The sequence below is a fragment of the Hipposideros armiger genome, unplaced genomic scaffold (genome assembly GCF_001890085.2).
Source record: "Hipposideros armiger isolate ML-2016 unplaced genomic scaffold, ASM189008v1 scaffold_234, whole genome shotgun sequence".
NCBI lineage: Eukaryota > Metazoa > Chordata > Mammalia > Chiroptera > Hipposideridae > Hipposideros > Hipposideros armiger.
In genome coordinates, this window is record NW_017731584.1 from 703,393 (window position 1) to 722,960 (window position 19,568).

Genomic DNA, 19,568 nt, shown 5'->3' on the forward strand with positions numbered 1-19,568 from the left:
AATGTTCCATATTGTCCACAAATAGAGAACTGTCATCACATGAACTATTGGAAAAAATTTTAATGTTAAATTATTGATTTAAAAAAAAACCCAAAATGGATTTTAATGGGAAGCATTTTAAAGACAAGATCTTTACTCTGAAAAAATAACAAACGGAAGAACTGCTGTTTGTATGTGAGGAAGCTATATCAAATTTCAATCACCAAGTCTAATCAACACATTCCATTAGAAACGAAGTTAAGTCACAAAGAGAGGAAGTACCTGTAGGTCCAGCATGACCTTAATCAACTTGCTACAATAGGAAGGTGGCAAACTACACCGCTTGTGCAGGATTGTTTCCAGCTCAGAACTAGGCAGCTCATCAAAGTGCAACTCCACAAACCGATTCCTGAAGGCTCTAGAAAGCACCTAGGAAAGGCACAGGAAAAACACGATAAAAAGGGCCTTTTCGTCTAATTCCTAAAATGGAGGCTCTGCTAGTCACCACAAAAAGAAAAACCCTTCAAAAGAGGTAAAAACTTCTCAGCCTTTTCAAGAACGATTTAGTAGTCAATGTAGTAACAAATGGGAGTAAGAGGACACATACTACACACCTTTCTGCCTCCATAAAGTCCCGGAGGGTTCTGGGTAGCAAAAAGCATGAACCGTGGGTGTGCTTTAACAACTTCCTGTGTTTCTGTTATCAGCAATTCACGGTTATCATCCAACAGTCTGTTTAGTGCCTCTAACACATCAGTAGGGGCCAAATTTAATTCATCTAAAATAATCCAGTAGCCCTTTCTCATAGCATCAATAAGAACACCTTGGAGGAAATAAACACTGAGAATTAGTGTGCAAATTAGTCCAAAGCTTTAAAAAAATGTTATACACAAATCAACAAATCCTACATTATTAAATATTAAAGCATATTACTCTTTGCAGCTAGTCATGCCCCAAAATAATTTATGATGTTGAATATCGAGGAAGCACAATTTTCAATTAATATAGTTCTTTTATTTCACACAGAGGGGGAGCCAAGGCTGACAAATAACACATTTGCAATTTATTTTTTTCCCCTGCAGTTAAATTTCATTTAAATTACATTCTCATATCAGTTCTCAGCTTCCCTCTGTTCAACACTCACTCCATTTTTTTTGAGTCTCCAGGAAATGAAGCAGTAGTTCAACTATCCTTCAAAACTTGGCCCTACTCCTGTGTACAGCAGACAAGACTTCAGTGGGCCCAAAGGAAGCTCAGCCCCTAACCATCACTCCTGAACCAGCATATGGCTCAGGGAGAAGGAAAAGCTGGCCATTATGGCACAGGTCCCTGTGCTTCAACTGAAAAGATAAAGATTACTTGGGGAAACAGGTCTAACAGAACACCTACACACATGTGATAGAATAGTAACCCTACCTTCTTTAAACACAAGCTTCCCTGAGGAGTCAGATGTGTAACAACCAATGTACTCTTGAATGTCCGTATGTTCGTGATTGTTAATACGCACACAGTGGTTACCACTAGCTGCGGCTAGCCACCGGATCAGGCTTGTTTTACCAACTGATGTCTCTCCCTGAATCAGCACTGGATAAGTTCTTTAAAAGATCAGCCAACAAAGCAATTTAAGAAAAAAACGATAAAAAGCAGAATTAATTCAAGTGGTGTTAAGAAAGAATGACTATATCATTTAACATCATAAAAGAACATTTTTGTATACCTATGCGCTACTAATGGCATGTATTTTAAGCCCTGAGAAATTTCTGTGTAAAAATATTTCCTCAGAAAATACTGAGGAAAAATTGCAACCTCTCTTGCACTACTTGTGAGAAACACTAAGTGGGGCCAGCTGTTGCTCACTTAACAAATAATGGGTGATGAGTATTCATCAGCAAAATACTAAAAAGCAACCTTAAAGATAGCAAAGATAATCTGCATCCGTATTGCTCCCACCAAAGCATAACTAGAAACAAAGCTTTGTGCGAGGAGAAAAGTGACAGTACTGACTTTAAAAGTAATTATTCACTTAGCCAATAAATGCAAGTAAAGCACTTTGAAAGTTGAGTAAGTAAGACTACAATGTCATCAATGCCTATGCTGGTGAAACTTGAGATCGGTGAGAGAAAAGGTCCACATACCCAGCAGAGACCACTCGGACTATATCTCTCAGGTTCAGCTTGACAGAAGACGTGAGAATGTATGTCTCATCTATTGTGGGTTCCTTGTCTCCCATTGAAATCCAGTAGCCTTCGACCTGGATAAGCCGACCTCCTTTTGGTTCTGGAATGGGCTGAAAGACACACAAGTTAAAGAAATAACCCACAGTCTCATGACAATTCTGGCATTCTTTCAGAGTGGTGTAAAGTATGGTAAGAAATGATGACCAAGAGTGCTTTCTTGTTCTGGATGCTTTTGACACTAAAACAAACCCATGGGTAAAATAAGAAAATAAAATTACCTTGAGGAATGAGAACAAAATGATGGTGTGTGTTGGTTTTAAAATTCAGGTGGAGGTAGGTGGGTTTGTGAAAAAACTTGAATCAAAATAATTTCTCAGGGTCGGCTAAGTGGCGCATTGGTTAAGAACTGGCTTGGGATGCCTGAGGGCCCCGGTTCGGATCCCACATATGAGGGCCAGTGACACTGCCCTCTACAGCTAAGATGCTGAACAACAGCTCAACCTGGAGCTGGGCTGCCATGAGTCACCGGCGACAGCGTAGGCTGCAGCCCCTGCTGCAGTAGGTTGCCATGGGCTACCGTATGTAGCCAGCAGCCAGCGTGAGCGGCCAGCAGCCGCAGTGAGCAGCCATCCAGAAGCCGGCGACTGATCTGCCTCACCCGGGAAGAGTGCAATGATGGTGCCAACTTGGGCCAGTGAAGCAACGTCCTCCACAACTAGACTGAAGAACAAAAGGACAGCAACTTGTCTGTTCCCCTTTTCCCAATTCCCCAGCGCTGTTCCCATCCCCCAATTCCCCAATTAAAAAAAAATATAATAATAATAATAATAATAATTTCTCAGATAATATATGATTCAGTTCTCTTCTCTCACCTACCAAAATTCCCAATCTGGTGAAGTATTTTGCTCAAAAACATGTATTTCATATAAACCATGTTTTCCCAAATAGAGCCAGTGTTGTACTGAGTGAGGAGGGTTGTACAATATTATATTTTGGATCCCCTGGAAAACATTAAAAATAAAATGATCCTCCAGAGAAACTAATCTATTACAGATAATGCTGTGGACAATGGCATAATCTTTTGAAGATATGGTGGAAGTTGATTTATACAAAAGTGCCATTTTTATAAATCAAAATGGTTAAATAGTGGTCAGATCTATAGCTATGAAAAGTACACTTACGAAACATTTAGTCCCCTGACATGAAGCTACAATTAATTCTAGGCACTGCTTTTTAAGGGCTCCTTAGTTAAGCTGAGGAGCAGTGGGAGGAAAGGTCATTAAGCCTCCATCACGTGTGACCTTGAGGAACACACATAAAATCAGCAAGTGGAGGAGAACAGTATTGGGATAAAAAGTAAGCTTGAGTCTGTTCTCAATGTTTTAGCTTACCAGAAGTATATATTAATGTGTTACTTGTAACATTTTTAAAAAGGAAAAATTACTGAATCCAGAGTAACCCCCCCAAAAAATAAATAAACAAAAGAAATAAAGTAACCCCAAGTCCCAATAGCTCTTTCTAAAGAGCAAGCAATCATCATATAAACAAGCTAGTTGGTGGGCCAGTTTCTCTCAGCATCTTTCAGTCTCATGCTTCTGTAATTTCCTGTCAAATGGAAATGGTTGTTGTGTATAACAGAAAAAAAAAGCCCAACCATCCATCAGAAGAGACGTGTGTACATAAATTATGTACAGGCATCTTATGAAATGTTCTGTGACCATTAGAAAGCATGTCACAGTGATCTGATAGATACAAAAATATATCCAGGATACAGTTGGGCTAAAAAAGAAAGCTACAGAACATTCTTATGAGATGGTCCCATTTATATCATTTATATTAGATATATATTAGGATTTACCTTGACAAAGTACACACACACACACACACACACACACACACACACACACACACAATCAGAATTTGAATATATAAGAAAAAAATATATACATACATATATATATATATATATATATATATATATATATATATATACACACACACACACACACACACACACACACACACACACACACACACAACTTAGATGGAAAGTACTATTTTTAGGGCCGGCCGAGTGGCGCGTTGGTTAAGAGCTGGCTTGGGATGCCAGAGGGCCCCGGTTCGGCTCCCACATATGAGGGCCAGTGACACTGCCTCTACAGCTAAGATGCTGAACAACAGCTCAACCTGGAGCTGGGCTGCTGTGGGTTGCCGGCGACGGCGTAGGCTGCAGTCCCTGTTGTAGTGGGCTGCCATTAGCTACCGTGTGTAGCCGGCAGCCAGCATGAGAGGCCAGCAGCCGCTGTGAGCGGCCATCCAGAAGCCGGCGACCAATCTGCCTTGCCCGGGAAGAGCGCAATGATGCTGCCAGCTTGGGCCAGTGAAGCAACATCCTCCACAACTAGACTGAAGAACGAAACGACAGCAAGTTGTCTGTTCCCCTTGCCCCGATTCCCCAGCGCTGTTCCCCTCCCTCCAATTTCCCAATAAAATCATAAATAAATAAATAAATAAATAAATAAAATACTATTTATAGGATTTAAATCTCCATAGAGTAGGATTATTGGGAATTTTCACCATCTAAAACACCATCTAATGTTTCTGTTATTGGAATAAACAGATATATAATTAAAAACAAGTTTTGTAAAAAACCAAACAGCTCAAAATTTGATAATTCAGCCTTCCATTTATGTTGAACAAGTCAAAAATCAAAAAAGAACATACCTGCTTCAGCAGACTTTTAATATTGCCAGAGATGATGTGTTTAAGAATGAGCTTCTGAACAATAGGGTGTGATGCCCTGTCAAGCTGTGTTAAGAAACCCAAACAAAAGCCCTAGGAAAAACACAAATATGGATGACACTAATTACCCTTATGCAATAACAGGCCAACTTTTGCAGAAACAAAATTCAACCTTTTGAGTTGGTGCTGTTTCCCAAAACAACTTTTAAATGTGATGGAATGGTAGAAAAAGGTTAGGGTAGCTCTGGGCTAATCTAACTAAATGGAAAGCACAGGCAAACCTTGCATATGCATCCCCACTCCCTCCCTGCCCATAATAAGCCCATCCACCAAGCTCCATCCAAACCCAGATTTCAGGAAGACCTCATAGAGCGAGCGCTGGATGTTGCTACACGGATTGGAGGCTGCAAATCGCAGGGCCCTGCAGAGAGTCCGAAGGCTGTAGTGAGGTCGATGGCCGGTCCCATCCACCAATGTCACCCCAGACATTTTCCGCACATCTCTGTAGAAGCTACAAAGAGGATGGATGCACTTCAGGTGACTTTTTAAACTTATAAGTATTCATTATTTTGCTCCTGTTCTCATTTCTCTACAGAAGGTCCAAAAGCCATTTTTATAGGTCAGATGGCCAAGCTTACATACGACTACCTAGAGCATGCATCAAAACCTCTTGGGCATTCTTTTCTAAATCTATTTTTCAACCACTTAGAGATTGCCTTACAAAGAAACAAAATAAAGATCTATCAATTTCCTTTAAGGGTGGAAAGAAGAGAGAAGGGAGAAACTTCTGATTCTTAACAAAAAGACAGTGAGATATGAGAGGCCCTTAAAAAGAATATGGAGTCCAAACACAGCGTCCCAGAGTTGGCTCTAATGTGAGATGCAAACGAAGTCGCTATGTAATCCAAATGGTGACGGATAAGTACACAGAAAACAGAAGTCAGGGTGTTTTGAAAGGCTATGGATATGGCTTAATCAATCATGACAAAATGCTAAAAAGCATGAAGATATGTTGACCATTACTATTATCATCACCATAGACTTAGAAGTCCAGAAGATGACCAGATGGAAGAAGTTTCAGGCTGAAATACGAAGGGCAAGAAATTTAAAAATTCATGACATTCATGATCATCTACCACAAGATCAAGCATAATCAAATATGTGTCACAGATAAAATCCAAGTTCTTGTACAAAGGGGCTTTGGTTTGCCTTTTTAATACAGTCCAGCTACACATTCTTTCTTTTGGTAGGAAAAGGGAGTTCATAAGGTTCCAACTTTAAAACAGAAATCTAAATAATAATCCTTCTATCAGTTAAAAGCAAAAAAGAGAGAGAGAGAGAGAGAGAGAGAGAGAGAGAGAGAGAGAGAAACCGAAAAACACCTACTTTATGATGCCTTGCACTGTGCTCTTGTTCACACTTAGACCTTTCAGATAATCCACAATAAGAATTTGTAAGTCTTCTTTACTTTCCAATTCTTCTACATAAAGTTCTGTGAACCTGTAAGACAATTATTATTACAAAATAAACAACGATTTAGGACATTAATACAGCTATTCCAACAATAAAAAATGCAAAACAGAAGTTATGTAAACTCGTTTTAACCGCTTGGAGTATAAAATATAAGTCTTTCAACTTGAGGGCCGGCCGAGTGGCACGTTGGTTAACAGAGCTGGCTTGGGTTGCCAGAGGGCCCCGGTTTGGATCCCACATATGAGGGCCAGTGACAGTGCCCTCTACAGCTAAGATGCTGAACAACTGCTAGACCTGGAGCTGGGCTGCTGTGAGTCACTGGCGATGGAAGGCGGGTTGCCATGGGCTAGTGTGTGTAGCCAGCAGCCAGCGTGAGCGGCCAGCAGCCGCAGTGAGCGGCCGTCCAGAAGCCGGCGACTGATCTGCCTCGCCCGGGAAGAGCGCAATGATGGTGCCAACTTGGGGCAGTGAAGCAACGTCCTCCACAACTAGACTGAAGAACAAAAGGATAGCAACTTGTCTGTTCCCCTTCCCCCAATTCCCCAGCACTGTTCCCCTTCCTCCAATTCCCCAATAAAAAAATCTTTAAAAAAACCCCAAAAACTTCTACTTATAGTTCTTGAAAGAAATAGTCACAAAAATGAGACTTTCTATTGTCATTTTCAGAAGTTGTTTATGATCATAAATACATGTAACAAAAAAATACAAAAAAAAAAGCCCCTTCACCATGAAAAATAAATTGAAAAATAAAAGTTGGAGCAAAGGAAAATACATACTTGTAGTTTATAAAATTTTCCTAAGAGGGTTTTATTACTTTCATAATGGGAGAAGGGCTCTAATACAATTTCAACACTATTTTAAAACATAGAATTCAACAAAATGTTACCAACAATAAATAAGGTCACTTATTTTTCCCCAAGTGCTACCTATGTGAAACACCAACCTCTAAGTGCCTTGCTCATATCATTCAGTGTTTAAGGATGAAAACTGAAACTTAAAAGACCTTTTACAAATCATTAGCCTCATCCAAGAAGACTTTGTCCTAAAATCCACATAAACTATGTTATACTGTTGTATGGTTATATGAAGTTTTTCTAATAGCTGCAAGGCTATTTGAAGGAGGAAAGGTTTGTTTTCAACAATATCCATGAGCCATTAAGTGTCCTACTAACAACCCAAAGAAAAAAATTCTCCAATGTTTTGGAGTTTTCCATATTCCTACCACCTACAGAAAGTAAAGGAATATGACAAATAAGAAAAAGTCCCCTATCAGTGGTCAAGAAACTACAAGCACTGTTATGGGGTTTGGTTATGTTAATATTACCAATCAATAAACAGAACTAAAAAAAATTTCCAGGAACCAAGCCACGACCCCTCACCTATTTCTTATTCCTGGTGGGAGATTTCTTTTGCCTACATCAGTTGCTGGATTCATACAGGCAAATAAACGAAAGTCAGGATGACGAACCAGTGGTTCTGTTAAGAGAAAATCATAAATTCTCAACAACTTGTGAAATCAGGTGATTAGCTACAGGTCCCCAGAGGAAGAATATATAACTCTACAGAACCCGTGGCCAAACAACCCTGCCTCACGCCCAGCAAAGTTGGTGCTGGCTGCTCAAACCACCCTGCCTTTTCTGAAACCCCACTGAAATCAGTTTCCAGAGTTGTGAATATACAACCTAATCTTATGCTGCCATTCCACTATCTTTTATAGGTATGGCTGCTGACTGTCATTTATGTTTTATCACCTATTCATCAGCATTTATTTTTTCACCGAGTATGCATGTCCACTACTCACTATGCAAGTGCCTTGACAAATTATCTTATTCTCTGAATTCCCCATAGCACTTAACAATAGGACTTTGCAGAAAAATTAGTATCTATGGAATGAACAAATCCCACTGGGAGGCCCAAATCTCCACCTAACCAAGAGAATCTTACTCTTAAAGAGGTCAAAAGGCCTGGCACCAAGTCAGATCCCAAGAGAATCAAGTGCTACCTGAGTCCCCTCGATCCAGCAACACCAGGGAGCCAGAGGAGCCTTCGAGTAAACCACTGAGACATTCTAATGTTTCTGGAGCAGCCAGATTAATCTCATCCAACAAGATCCACTCTCCTTTCGTTACAGCCTGAGCTAATGTACCCTAGAACATAAGGTAAAATGGTAAGAATCCATTTCAAATAAAGACATACTCACCAAAAACAACTATACAAGCAGGGTTAGAAAACAGAGGCAAGGGCAAACCTTTCTACTTGATGAGCTTACATCGTAAGTGCCAAATGGCTGCTGGATGGTTGCCCAAGTGAAGGCCAAGCATACACTTTTTTAAATGTCTAAACAGGTCAAGGGAATATCTTTGAGCCTAACTGTGAGGTGCAATAAACTAGATTATCTCATTACATGAAGGGTGAGGTAAATTATAACTTACAATTCATTTAGATGTTTAAAGGTACCCAAATCGTTATTAAAAGCACCCAAAAAATAGGGTCAAGCTATGAATATACCAAGATCAGGTAAATGACTAAATCAAGAATGTGTAGTAGGTGGTGGTCAGTTAGCTCAGTTGGTTAGAGCACAGTGCTCGCAATACCAAGGTTGCCGGTTCAATCCCCACATGGGCCGCTGAGCTGTGCCCTCCACAGCTAGACTGAAACAACTACTTAACTTGGAGCTGATGGGTCCTGGAAAAACACACTGTTCCCCAATAAAAATCTTAAAAAACAAACAAACATGTAGTGTTTGTAATATGTAGCCTTTCACAGTTGCTAAAGAATATCAAAATGAATCTTTCCTAGCTCTACTTTACTGATTTTATCTCTCAGCGTTCTATTTCCAAGAGCAATGAAAACTAAATCTTATAGTTGACACATCAAAAACTGAGTTGTTTTACTGTGATTAAACTGCTTTCAACCTTTGTTTTCATGATGATCCTGACAAAGAATCTTCTACAAATTAAATTGGGGTGGGGGTGGGGGGACAGAAGAAATGTATTAAACTCCAGTGAAATGCCAAGTCATGAAATAGGTATAAACCCTATTTTGACAGCACTTGATATTTAAATTGGTTATTTTAGAAATAATCCTGGTAAGATTAAGCACTGATTACCAAATTTCCCACACCAATGGACATATGGTTGAGTGGTTTCTCTTATCAAAACACAATCTCAAGTAAGAGTCTTACCTCCCTTAGTGTGTGGTCTAAACATTGTCACAGAAACAATTTTTCTTAAATAAAAAAACTTGCATTTTGCATCAAATCAACCGTCCCTTAATCTAAATAACTAAAGCAAAATACCTCTACAAATGCAAACAGCAGGGCATTTTCAGTCATTTTCATCTGTTGTTGGGCATGGTTGAGTCTAAGACCAAATGCTTCCCATTTCTCTTTTAGGAGTAACCCTAGAAAAAAATAAAGACAAGAATTAAACATACATTTTGAGTTGTGATATATGTATAACTTAACAAAAAAATATACAATTAACAAAACTCACACAAAAATCAAACATCTCAGACAAAAGTGTAAAAAATAAGTCCAAACACTTGCCAACTATATGCTAGCCATTATACTAATCAGTTCATTTATATGCATATGTATGTTACCTCATTTATTTCTCACAACAACCCTTTGAAGTAGGTACTCTTATTTCCATTTTATACATGAGGAAGCACAGAGAAGGTAACCAAGCTACCAAAAGCCCCTTGGTTGTGGAATCCAGCTTTTTGGAAATAACTGCTTTTTCTAAGAAAATGTGATTGACCACAAAGTGGTACTTCTTCAACAACATTACCAACCATTTGTTCTTATGGAAATCATGCCTGGAATCAATGGCATAGCATTTCAAAATTGGTTATCTCTGCCCTAAGTCCTAGAAAGCTCCAATTTGTATTGCTTCATTCTTTCCTCCGAATCTTCTAATTCCACTGAGCCCCTCCTCCCCCTCCCACTAGCAGTCTGAGTGGCATGCTTACCAGTTTCATTCTCTTTTCCATCCTTCTTGACTGCTGACTTGTGAACATGTTGCATTAGTCTGAGAAGATCATGCCACCGTTTCTGCCTGTAACAGGTCTGAATGTGCCCCAAAAATGTAAAGTTTTGCTTCTTGGAAAATGTCTGGGCAAAGAGTTCCTCAAATGCCTCCCGTAAGGGTAGCCAAATAAGCTTATGGTCCACTGGTTTGTAACTGAAATAAAATAGTAAATGGGATTCATAAAATTCTGTAGCTAACAGAAATTAGAAAGCATATCTTAGAAAACAGGATGTCTAAGATTTGATTTAATCTAAATCAGAAATTATACCAAAATACTTAAGGTCTATGTTAAAGTTTTAAATTATAATGTATTTTCCGCACTGCAAGTGTTTGAAGGGCCTATACTAAAGGTAAAAACTAGTATTAGATAAACAATATTATGAAAAAAAACTGAAATTCCCGTTGGGCATTGAAAGGCATGTGATTTATTTTAGTAACATGTTTAATAAACATCATGTATAGGACTTAATGATAAAACATATTGTATTTAGATTGACCAAAAAGTTTTCAGGGTATTTTAGAAGAAAAATACAACATGTGAAATAGATTTACTTAAACAAAGTGAACTCAGTTCACGCCTTGTGAATCAAGGGGGAAAGTATATTGTTCCCAGAGATAAATATTGGCAGAGGGAGGAGCAAAAAAAAATCTTAGGCATTGCAATGGTTTGTGACACTCCAAAGCTCAACTTTTTATTTCATGATATTTAGTTTCTCTCTTACTCCTTAGCATGTAATTTCTCTGGCTGGAGAGTTAAATTAATTCACTGAAATTAAATTTTAATTTTAATAATGAAAAGAGTTAAGAAACAATGCTCTAAGGACCGGCTGAGTGGCGTGTTGCTTAAGAACTGGCTTGGGATGCCAGCTCTGAGCAGCAGGGCCCTGGTTCGGATCCCACATGAGGGCCAGTGATACTGCCCTCTACAGCTAAGATAGTGAACAACAGCTCGACCTGGAGCTGGGTTGCTGTGAGTCGCCAGCGATGGCGTAAGCTGCAGCCCCTGCTGCAGTGGGCTGCCATAAGCTACCGTGTGTGGCCAGCTGCCAGCATGAGCGGCTAGCAGCCGGTGTGAACTGCCAAGAGCCGCCGTGAGTGGCTGTCCAGAGGCTGGCGACCGATCTGCCTCACCTGGGAAGAGCGCAATGATAATATCAACATGGGCCAGTGAAGCAACATCCTCCACAACTAAACTGAAGAATAAAAGGACAGCAACTTGTCTGTTCCCCTTCCCTGATTCCCCAGCGCTGTTCCCCTCCCTCAATTCCCCAATAAAAAAATCTTTAAAAAAAAAAAAAGAAACAGTGCTCTAGCTAAAAAGATAAGTTGCTCAAGGGGCACTAATTTTTCCTGGAAAATCTCAACTGTATAATTTTCCATAGACTAACATACTAAAACTAAATACTACAATTCATAGATGATGACATAAATTTTATTTCCAAGGAAAATAATTTAAGTTGAGAACTGAAACAATACCAAAATATGTTTCTGAACAGTCAAGCATAGTTAGAGAACTCATGGATACTATTTACTCATTGGCCTGTGAGAGAGGAACAATGAGACAAGTAAAACCCAATGCTGATACTGAGAATCTATATCGAAGAGTCTGATTCCAAAAAAATGTATGAGAACTTCAAACTAATTTTTACTTACAAGAAAGCATCAACACATTATTAAAGACATTTCCTTACTCCATTTATTCAACAAAAATTTACTGAGCGCCTGTCATGTGTTTAGGCACTGAGTAAACAAGATCCATAAAGTCCTGCCTCTCTGCAGTTTGCAATCTAATCAAATGGAGTGTGGCTGGAGCTCAATAGCAGAGCTAAAGGAAGGAGATTATGTCAGAGAAAAGCCAGTGTCAGATTATGAAGGGCCTTACAGGCCAAAATAAAGCCTTTGGATGATATTCTAAATGGACTGAGAAGTCAGTGGGGGGTTTGAGGAAGAAAGTGATATGATGTGATGACACTTTAAAAGGACTGTTGTAACTACTAACTGGAAGACATACTGTAGAGAGGTTAGGAGTAGAAGCAAAGATGAGAGATCTATGCACTGGACCAGGGCAAAGATGAGGAACTAGATAGAATGACAACAGAAGTGGTGAGAAATTAAACAAAATACACATTATTTAAGTAAAATTGCTAGTCTTAAAGTTAATAGTATAAATAGGATTCAAAGCTAACTGAGGCAGCAGAGTAATGACTAAGAACACAGATGCTCAAGAAAGCCTGCCTTGGGCCGGCCGAGTGGCGCGATGGTTAAGAACTGGCTTGGGACGCCAGAGGGCCCCGGTTCGGATCCCACATATGAGGGCCAGTGACACTGCCCTCCACAGCTAAGATGCTGAACAACAGCTCAACCTGGAGATGGGCTGCTGTGAGTCGCCGGCGACGGTGTAGGCTGCAGCCCCTGTGGCAGTGGGTTGCCATGGGCTACCGTGTGTGGCCAGCAGCCAGCGTGAGCGGCCAGCAGCCGTAGTGAGCAGCCGTCCAGAAGCCGGCGACTGCCTCGCCCGGGAAGAGTGCAATGATGGTGCCAACTTAGGTCAGTGAAACAACGTCCTCCACAACTAGACTGAAGAACCAAAACAAAAACAAAAACAAAAAAACGACAGCAAGTTGTCTGTTCCCCTTCCCCCAATTCCCCAATAAAAATCTTAAAAAAAAAAAAAAAGGCAAGCCAGCCTGGGTTCAAATCATGGACCAGCCATTACCTTGAACAAGCTACTTAATCCGTGTGCCTCAATTCTCTCAGGTGTAAAATGGGGACAATTATCAATCTGTGCCTCATGATTGTTAAGAAGGCCAAGTGAGTTAACACAGATAAAGGACTCAAAATGGTGCCTAACTCTTATATGAATGCCAAATAAGAGGTTAACTGTTATAATTATTACTATTATTAATTGGCTCAGTATACTTAATTCATGAAAGAAGTTGCTTAATATTTCAAATTACACTGAGTTCCAGAAGAGAAAAGTTTATTCATTTAACACTGAGCATAGTGGCTGAAACAGTTAAGTCAACATGTTTCAAGTAATTGAAAAATGAGCAAGCATACATACATTTCACAAAAGAAAAACCAAAAACCAAAATGAGCTGTGTAACACAAATACTCAATGGGACCCAACCTGATACGTAGGAGAACTGATGACTCAAATTAAGAACTACCATAGCGCAGGGTTTCCAAAGTGTCCCCTGCAGAGAAAAGATGCCACAGGAGCAACGTAAAGGCCGAGGGGTGGCGGAGGAGGGTAGTCTAGAGCACCAAGTCCTCATGGAGAGTAACTCAGGTTCTACCTGTTATATACTCAGAGGTTGCGTATAGCAGTTCATTTGAAAATGGCCAAAATAAAGGAAAATGATTCTCCAAAATTACAATATGTGAAAGAACATGAAGTATAAAAGCAACATAAAACAGTACATGCTGAGTAGCTGAAATGATAAGAAACACTTCTTGTTTTGGGGTCAGGATTCCAAGCTTGTGAGCAAGCTCGTCTCTCTGCTCTCTCCTGTGCGGTTTCTCTTCTGGATCTTTCTATGGGTGGCGATGAGGAAGAGGACGAAGGTTGGCTGTTTTATTTCATTTCTATCTTTAATTTTCCTCCCATTTTTTTTCCTTCACTGCCAACTCCTTCTCTCTATATCTCTTTCTCCCTCAGAGGCTTCCCCTCCCAGTCCCCGTCCCTACAGTCCATGCTGTGAAGCGGTGCTCTGTATTTTGTCACTTTGTGCTACACTTTGTCACCCCGGAATTTCATCTAAGTCCTCCGTGCTCTACTCTTTTTCATGAAGCCTCATAGGCTCTCCCCACTCCCAACTCTGTTGAAATTTGGTTTAGTTTTCTACTCACAAGTAATTTGAAGGTCTATGTCCTGCCTACCAGAAACCCACTTTAAATATGACAAAAATGAGTTAAAAATTAAACGAAGGAGAAAGATACACCACAGTAACACTAATAAAAAAACAAGGGGGTATGTACACCAACAAGATCAGAAGGCAATGTGCAGTAATGTAGTTTAAGAGTTTAATGCTCTTTAAGGCCTTACTTTTATAAAATGTCTTTATCCTTAATAATTAAAAAAAAAATCTAAAAAATGCAGATGTGCAAACCAGACAAATTAGGCATATAAATTTCTTGTATTATTTTTTACCATAGTATTTAATACATGCAAAATATGTGTAACATACGTTATAACATACAGGAAAACAGATGAAACTAACCACACATCCCAAGGACAGAAATATTACCCCTTCTCTATCCCATCTCCCTGCTGACTCCTAAATTTTGTTTTCTACTCCCTTGCCTTTTTAAAATCATTTTCAGTCTTGCCATCTTATACACAAGTCTTCTTAAGCAAGGGAGTCATCTATGCATCACAATGTTATATGTTAAAAGAATTCATTTACATCACTTTCCAGTAACACAAAAGTATAGAAAGCAAGGCATACATCCAACCATACAAAAATTGAAGTGCATGTAGTTTTCTTTTAATAACTGATGCTAAGCTACAAGGAAAAAAGAATGTGTATTCTTTTCACCAAGTTGGCACCAAAACAAAATTCTAGTCATCATATTGATTCCAACCTGTATTATAAATTGTGTCAAGACACAGAAGGGCTCCTGTGTACTTGTTACATTTAAAACTACTTGCAATGGCTGACATGACGCTATAAATTCTTAGAAGAGACAGATCCTGTCCATACTGAATTAGTATGAGCTTAATGCCATTTGTGTTAGGAACACTTAACAGTACGATATATAGACACAGAATAGAGAGAAATACACAGCAGTATAGACATGCTTACTAAATGACAAATTCCATATATTAGTAAGAACACATTGCCAAGTATTTCAATGAGGGAATGGGGGGACTGTCAGTTAACTAAACAGAAGTAAAATTTTAAAAAGGTAGAAAGATCACCGGGGAAAAATAACAAAGTGAAAATAGAATTAGAGTGAGAGAGAGATGTCTCAGATAATTAATTTTAAGATAGAATATAAATTTAAAAGCTGTAATTAAGCACATAATTAATGATATGTGTATAGCAGAATACAAGTAATAGGCTGGGGGAGTAGGTAAGCAAAAGAAAAGCACCAATCAAAGCAGGATTCCAAAGTAGCACTATACCCAGAGTGGGGAGGGATATGAGACAAGAAAAGAGTGAAAATAAAGATACTGCTACAGCATAATGTGGCCCTCGAAAAAGAGACAAATGAAGAGCTTTCTGGCAGACACTACAAAAAAGGCAAAAAAGGACAATAAATTCTATTACTTTATGCCTTTAAGGGTTTTTTAAAGCAATTGTTCAGAGTTAATAGGCAGATTCAATATTGCTCAAGATAAGGTATGCCAGTAGCATCATCAGCTTTAAAGCCTTCAGCACAAACTAAAATTGTTCATGAAACTAACATATTCAAAAACAACAGCAGGGAAGTAGGACATTTTAATGACCTCAGTGGAACCCCATGGGCAACATTTGACCAAGTAGAGAGCTACTTAATGTTTCAAAGATACAAAGATAATCCAGCTCGAAGGCAGTGTGACCCCAGATTATACACTTTAGTTAAAAACTATGCACACAAATATTAGTTGATTATATACTTGTCTTTTTTTCTCCCTCTTCCAGCATGATCTTTGAGAGCAAAAACCGCAAGTGTTTTTAAAATGAAGAGAATCATCTACATACCCAAGAGCTCCTCAAATTGCAATAAATACCCTGTTGGGGTGGGAGTAGGGGACCAAGCCTTTGAACATTTTTCCAAGGCTAGTTTTGAGCTTTGTAGAAGAATAGTATTTATTACCTCAAGCTGTGAATACAAAATAACAAGAAAAAAATTTAAAACCGCACTTACCCTCCAAGCAAGTCTGCAGTGTCACTCTGTTGATTCATATTGACAACCCTCAAACGGTGGCCTTTAAAAAAGAAGGGGCAAAAGAGTCATTTCGAAAACTTAAAAACGATAATATCTAGTGTGACCCTTAAGGATGTGAAGACCTGGCACAGGGCAAATCTTTAAATGGGCGTTTTCTCTGATCTCATTTTACTTTCAGGTATCTTAACCATTCAAAAATTTCACCTAACCAAGACAGATACGTACACGATTCACTGTGTATTACTGCTCTAGCATTGGATAACCGAAAACAACAAAAAAATTCTTCAGTAAAAGTCAATGTCTACAAATTAGAATTTAATAACTATCCAGTGTGGAATATTATTTAGCCAGTAGAATAGAAGTGAGGCAGTTCTGTTTTTTAAAGCTGTCTAATTTGCTTAACTAAATGCAATGCATACAGCATAATCCATTTTGTTTTAAAACAAAACCAAATCTATATATGTTTGCAGACCATGGGTTAGAACTAAAAAGAGTTAATACCAATCTGTTAACAGTGTTATTTCCAGATAAAGTGGAATAGTGGCGCTTTTTAAACTCCAATATTCTTTGGATTTTATTTTTTAAAACAAGCAGTTGGTGTGAAATGTTCATTTTCTGGGGAGAGAGTGCACCCCTTGGAGTTACCTGTAATGTGAGCCAAGTACTGGACAGTAGAGGTTTTGCCAGTGCCGGTCTCTCCCACCAGCAATACCGGCTCCCCTTTGCTAACACACACAGCGAGCTGCTCGATAAGAACAGAGGAGGGCCTCGTAGCAGCAAAAGTGAGCTTCTCCCTGGGAAGGGGAAAGTAAGGAAGCAAGTAAGCAGAGAAGCTGGATGCAAGCTTCCCTCAGCGTTGCTTAGAGGAACCAGACTTTCCAGACTCAACAAACAAGAAAGAGAAGACAAACTCAGTATTTACACACCTGGAACTTTCCCAAGCTCTGGAGATTCAAAACACCAATAAGATAAGACATTATCTGTACTAGCTATGTCACCTTGAGCAAATTACTTAACCTCTCTTAGCCTTGGTTTCCTCACCTGTAAAATTTGGATAATAACAGTTACTAGTTGTAGTGGACTGAACAGTCTTCCCCAAAAATTCATGTATACCCAGAGCCTGTGAATGTAACCTCATTCGGATAGAGGGTCTTTGCAGATATAATAAAGTTAAAATCCTATTATACTAGATTTAGGGGTGGGCCTTATATCCAATGACTAGTGTCTTTTATATGGAGAGGTTTAGAAACACACACAGGGGAAAAAGACTATAGGACTATGGAGACAAATACTGTAGTGATGCAGCTACAAGGCAGGGAACACCAAAGATTGTTGAGAGCCATCAGAAGCCAGGAAGAGGCAAGAGGCTTCAGAGGAAGTGTGGCCCTGCCAACACCTTGATTTGGGACTTCTAGCTTCCAGAACTGTGAGAGAATAAATAGCTGTTGTTTTTGGTTGCCAATGTATAGTCATTTGTTATGGCAGCCCTAGGACACTGTTAATTTATAGAATTATTATAATCACTACTTGAGAAAACATATGCAAAGCACTTAGCACAATGTTAGGCATATAGTTAAGTATTTAATAAATGGTACCCAAGTCTCAGAATATAATTCCAGGCTTTAAGAAGTTAACGGGCTAATGTTAGGACCTAGCCTGGCTTCCCAGTGAGGCTTACTTTGCCACACATAAATATGCTACCGTGAATAAAATCCAATACATCTTTGCTAGACCCAAGTCTCTAATGACCCTCTCTCATCACCTTCTTTACCAATTAACATCTAGTTTCATAGAACATACTTTGGAAAAACACTGCTCCTTACTGTCCCATGCACTGGAGAGATCACAGTTCAGACACGTTTTGCTCAAAGAGGCTAGACTAGACCTTCAGTCAAGTTCCTAAGAGCTTCACAGCTCTCAGATTAGGTTAGAACACTACCTACCTCTGTATGTGGACAGCCTCACTTTGTTTCCGCAGAAGTCGCACTCGACCCACTTGCACATCTAGTTCATTGATGACAATTTCTGGTTTATAAAGTTGACAGAAGAATTCAGCCTACAGGAGGAAAAAGATTTTACCAGAATAACATTCTGTATACTCTTCAAACATTTCCTCACCCATGAAGCTTACTGTACCCCTCTAACAGCCCTTTATTTAGAGGCACTGTGTACTTCCAAGATAGACGAGTTAGCTGGCAGGTTTTTTTATTTTCCGAATTTCTAATGTTTTTTAAAAAACATTATGTTTCCCTGTAATAGTAATTTTATTCCTTCAAATAAGCCTATTTAGATATCTGCCTATATCTAAAGTGAACACACGGGCATATCCCAACAAGGGCTAATACAATCTCTACTCCTAAAAGATACGAAAAGGAATCAAAGTCATTTTTCTTCAGCTATGCTTCCCTCTGCTTCAAATACCTAACATAACGCAGGCAACAGTGACTTGAATAACCATGGGACATCTGACTACAGCCGAGGCAGAAAGAGAAGCCGTGACAGGCGCTCTAGGACATCTACCCAACTGCCACTCCTCTCTTATTTATCCTCGTCACTAACCCAAAGAATTCAGATTTTGTTCAGGTCTTGCCAGGAATAAAAGGGACAAAGTGCTCATGGAAGGTGAAGCCCTCCTCAACCAAAGGGGATGACTACTGATCAGTCTAAGCCACTCATTATACCTTCATTTCTCTTGCTTTCTATAATTAATGTATTTATTAAGCTCCTTTAATAAGTGTCCTATTACCAGCAGCCAAAACCATCCCAACGGTTTCAGAAGCCAAAGGAATGCTTCTATTTCAGTTACTGACATAAGGCTTTTTTGAAACATCATTCATTTGGGAATGCCAGATATCTATCTGCCCTAACATAGATTTCAGGCATTTTTCCAGTTATCAATGCCACTGTGAAAAGGCTCTCCCCTCCAAAAATATACATTTTGATATAAAACAAGAATGGCAAAATATTAACAATGTCAGCAATGACCTAAATAGTGTGTATACAGGTATCCGCTGGTACTATTCAACTTTTCTGATGTTTGGAAATATTAATAAAAGGTTGGGGAAAATCTGTGCATAAAACTACAGAAAAAAGTGTTACTAAGACACAGTTCCAGTCCTGAGTCCACAACCTACAGAACAACATGCTCATTAAAACACAGGAGAGGGGCCGGCTGAGTGGCGCAATGATTGAGAACTGGCTTGGGATGCCAGAGGGCCCTGGTTCGGATCCCACATATGAGGGCCAGTGACACTGCCCTCCACAGCTAAGATGCTGAACAACAGCTAGA

General features: G+C 39.3%; 1 protein-coding gene across 2 annotated transcripts in view; it reads right to left on the reverse strand.

Annotated features, from left to right (window-relative positions):
* The window catches only part of MDN1 (midasin AAA ATPase 1), a 135,963-nt gene that overhangs the window by 85,772 nt on the left and 30,623 nt on the right, over positions 1-19,568 (reverse strand). For both annotated transcript variants that reach the window (XM_019654999.1, XM_019654998.1), the window contains exons 13-26: positions 18,223-18,335; positions 16,925-17,073; positions 16,259-16,319; positions 10,344-10,555; positions 9,670-9,773; positions 8,374-8,518; positions 7,751-7,847; positions 6,285-6,398; positions 5,262-5,409; positions 4,881-4,991; positions 2,115-2,266; positions 1,396-1,574; positions 594-802; positions 262-408 (exon numbers count right to left, since the gene is read on the reverse strand). In XM_019654999.1, the coding sequence (XP_019510544.1) occupies positions 262-408; positions 594-802; positions 1,396-1,574; positions 2,115-2,266; positions 4,881-4,991; positions 5,262-5,409; positions 6,285-6,398; positions 7,751-7,847; positions 8,374-8,518; positions 9,670-9,773; positions 10,344-10,555; positions 16,259-16,319; positions 16,925-17,073; positions 18,223-18,335 (1,941 nt within the window). The remainder of the gene's footprint in view (positions 1-261; positions 409-593; positions 803-1,395; positions 1,575-2,114; positions 2,267-4,880; positions 4,992-5,261; positions 5,410-6,284; positions 6,399-7,750; positions 7,848-8,373; positions 8,519-9,669; positions 9,774-10,343; positions 10,556-16,258; positions 16,320-16,924; positions 17,074-18,222; positions 18,336-19,568) is intronic.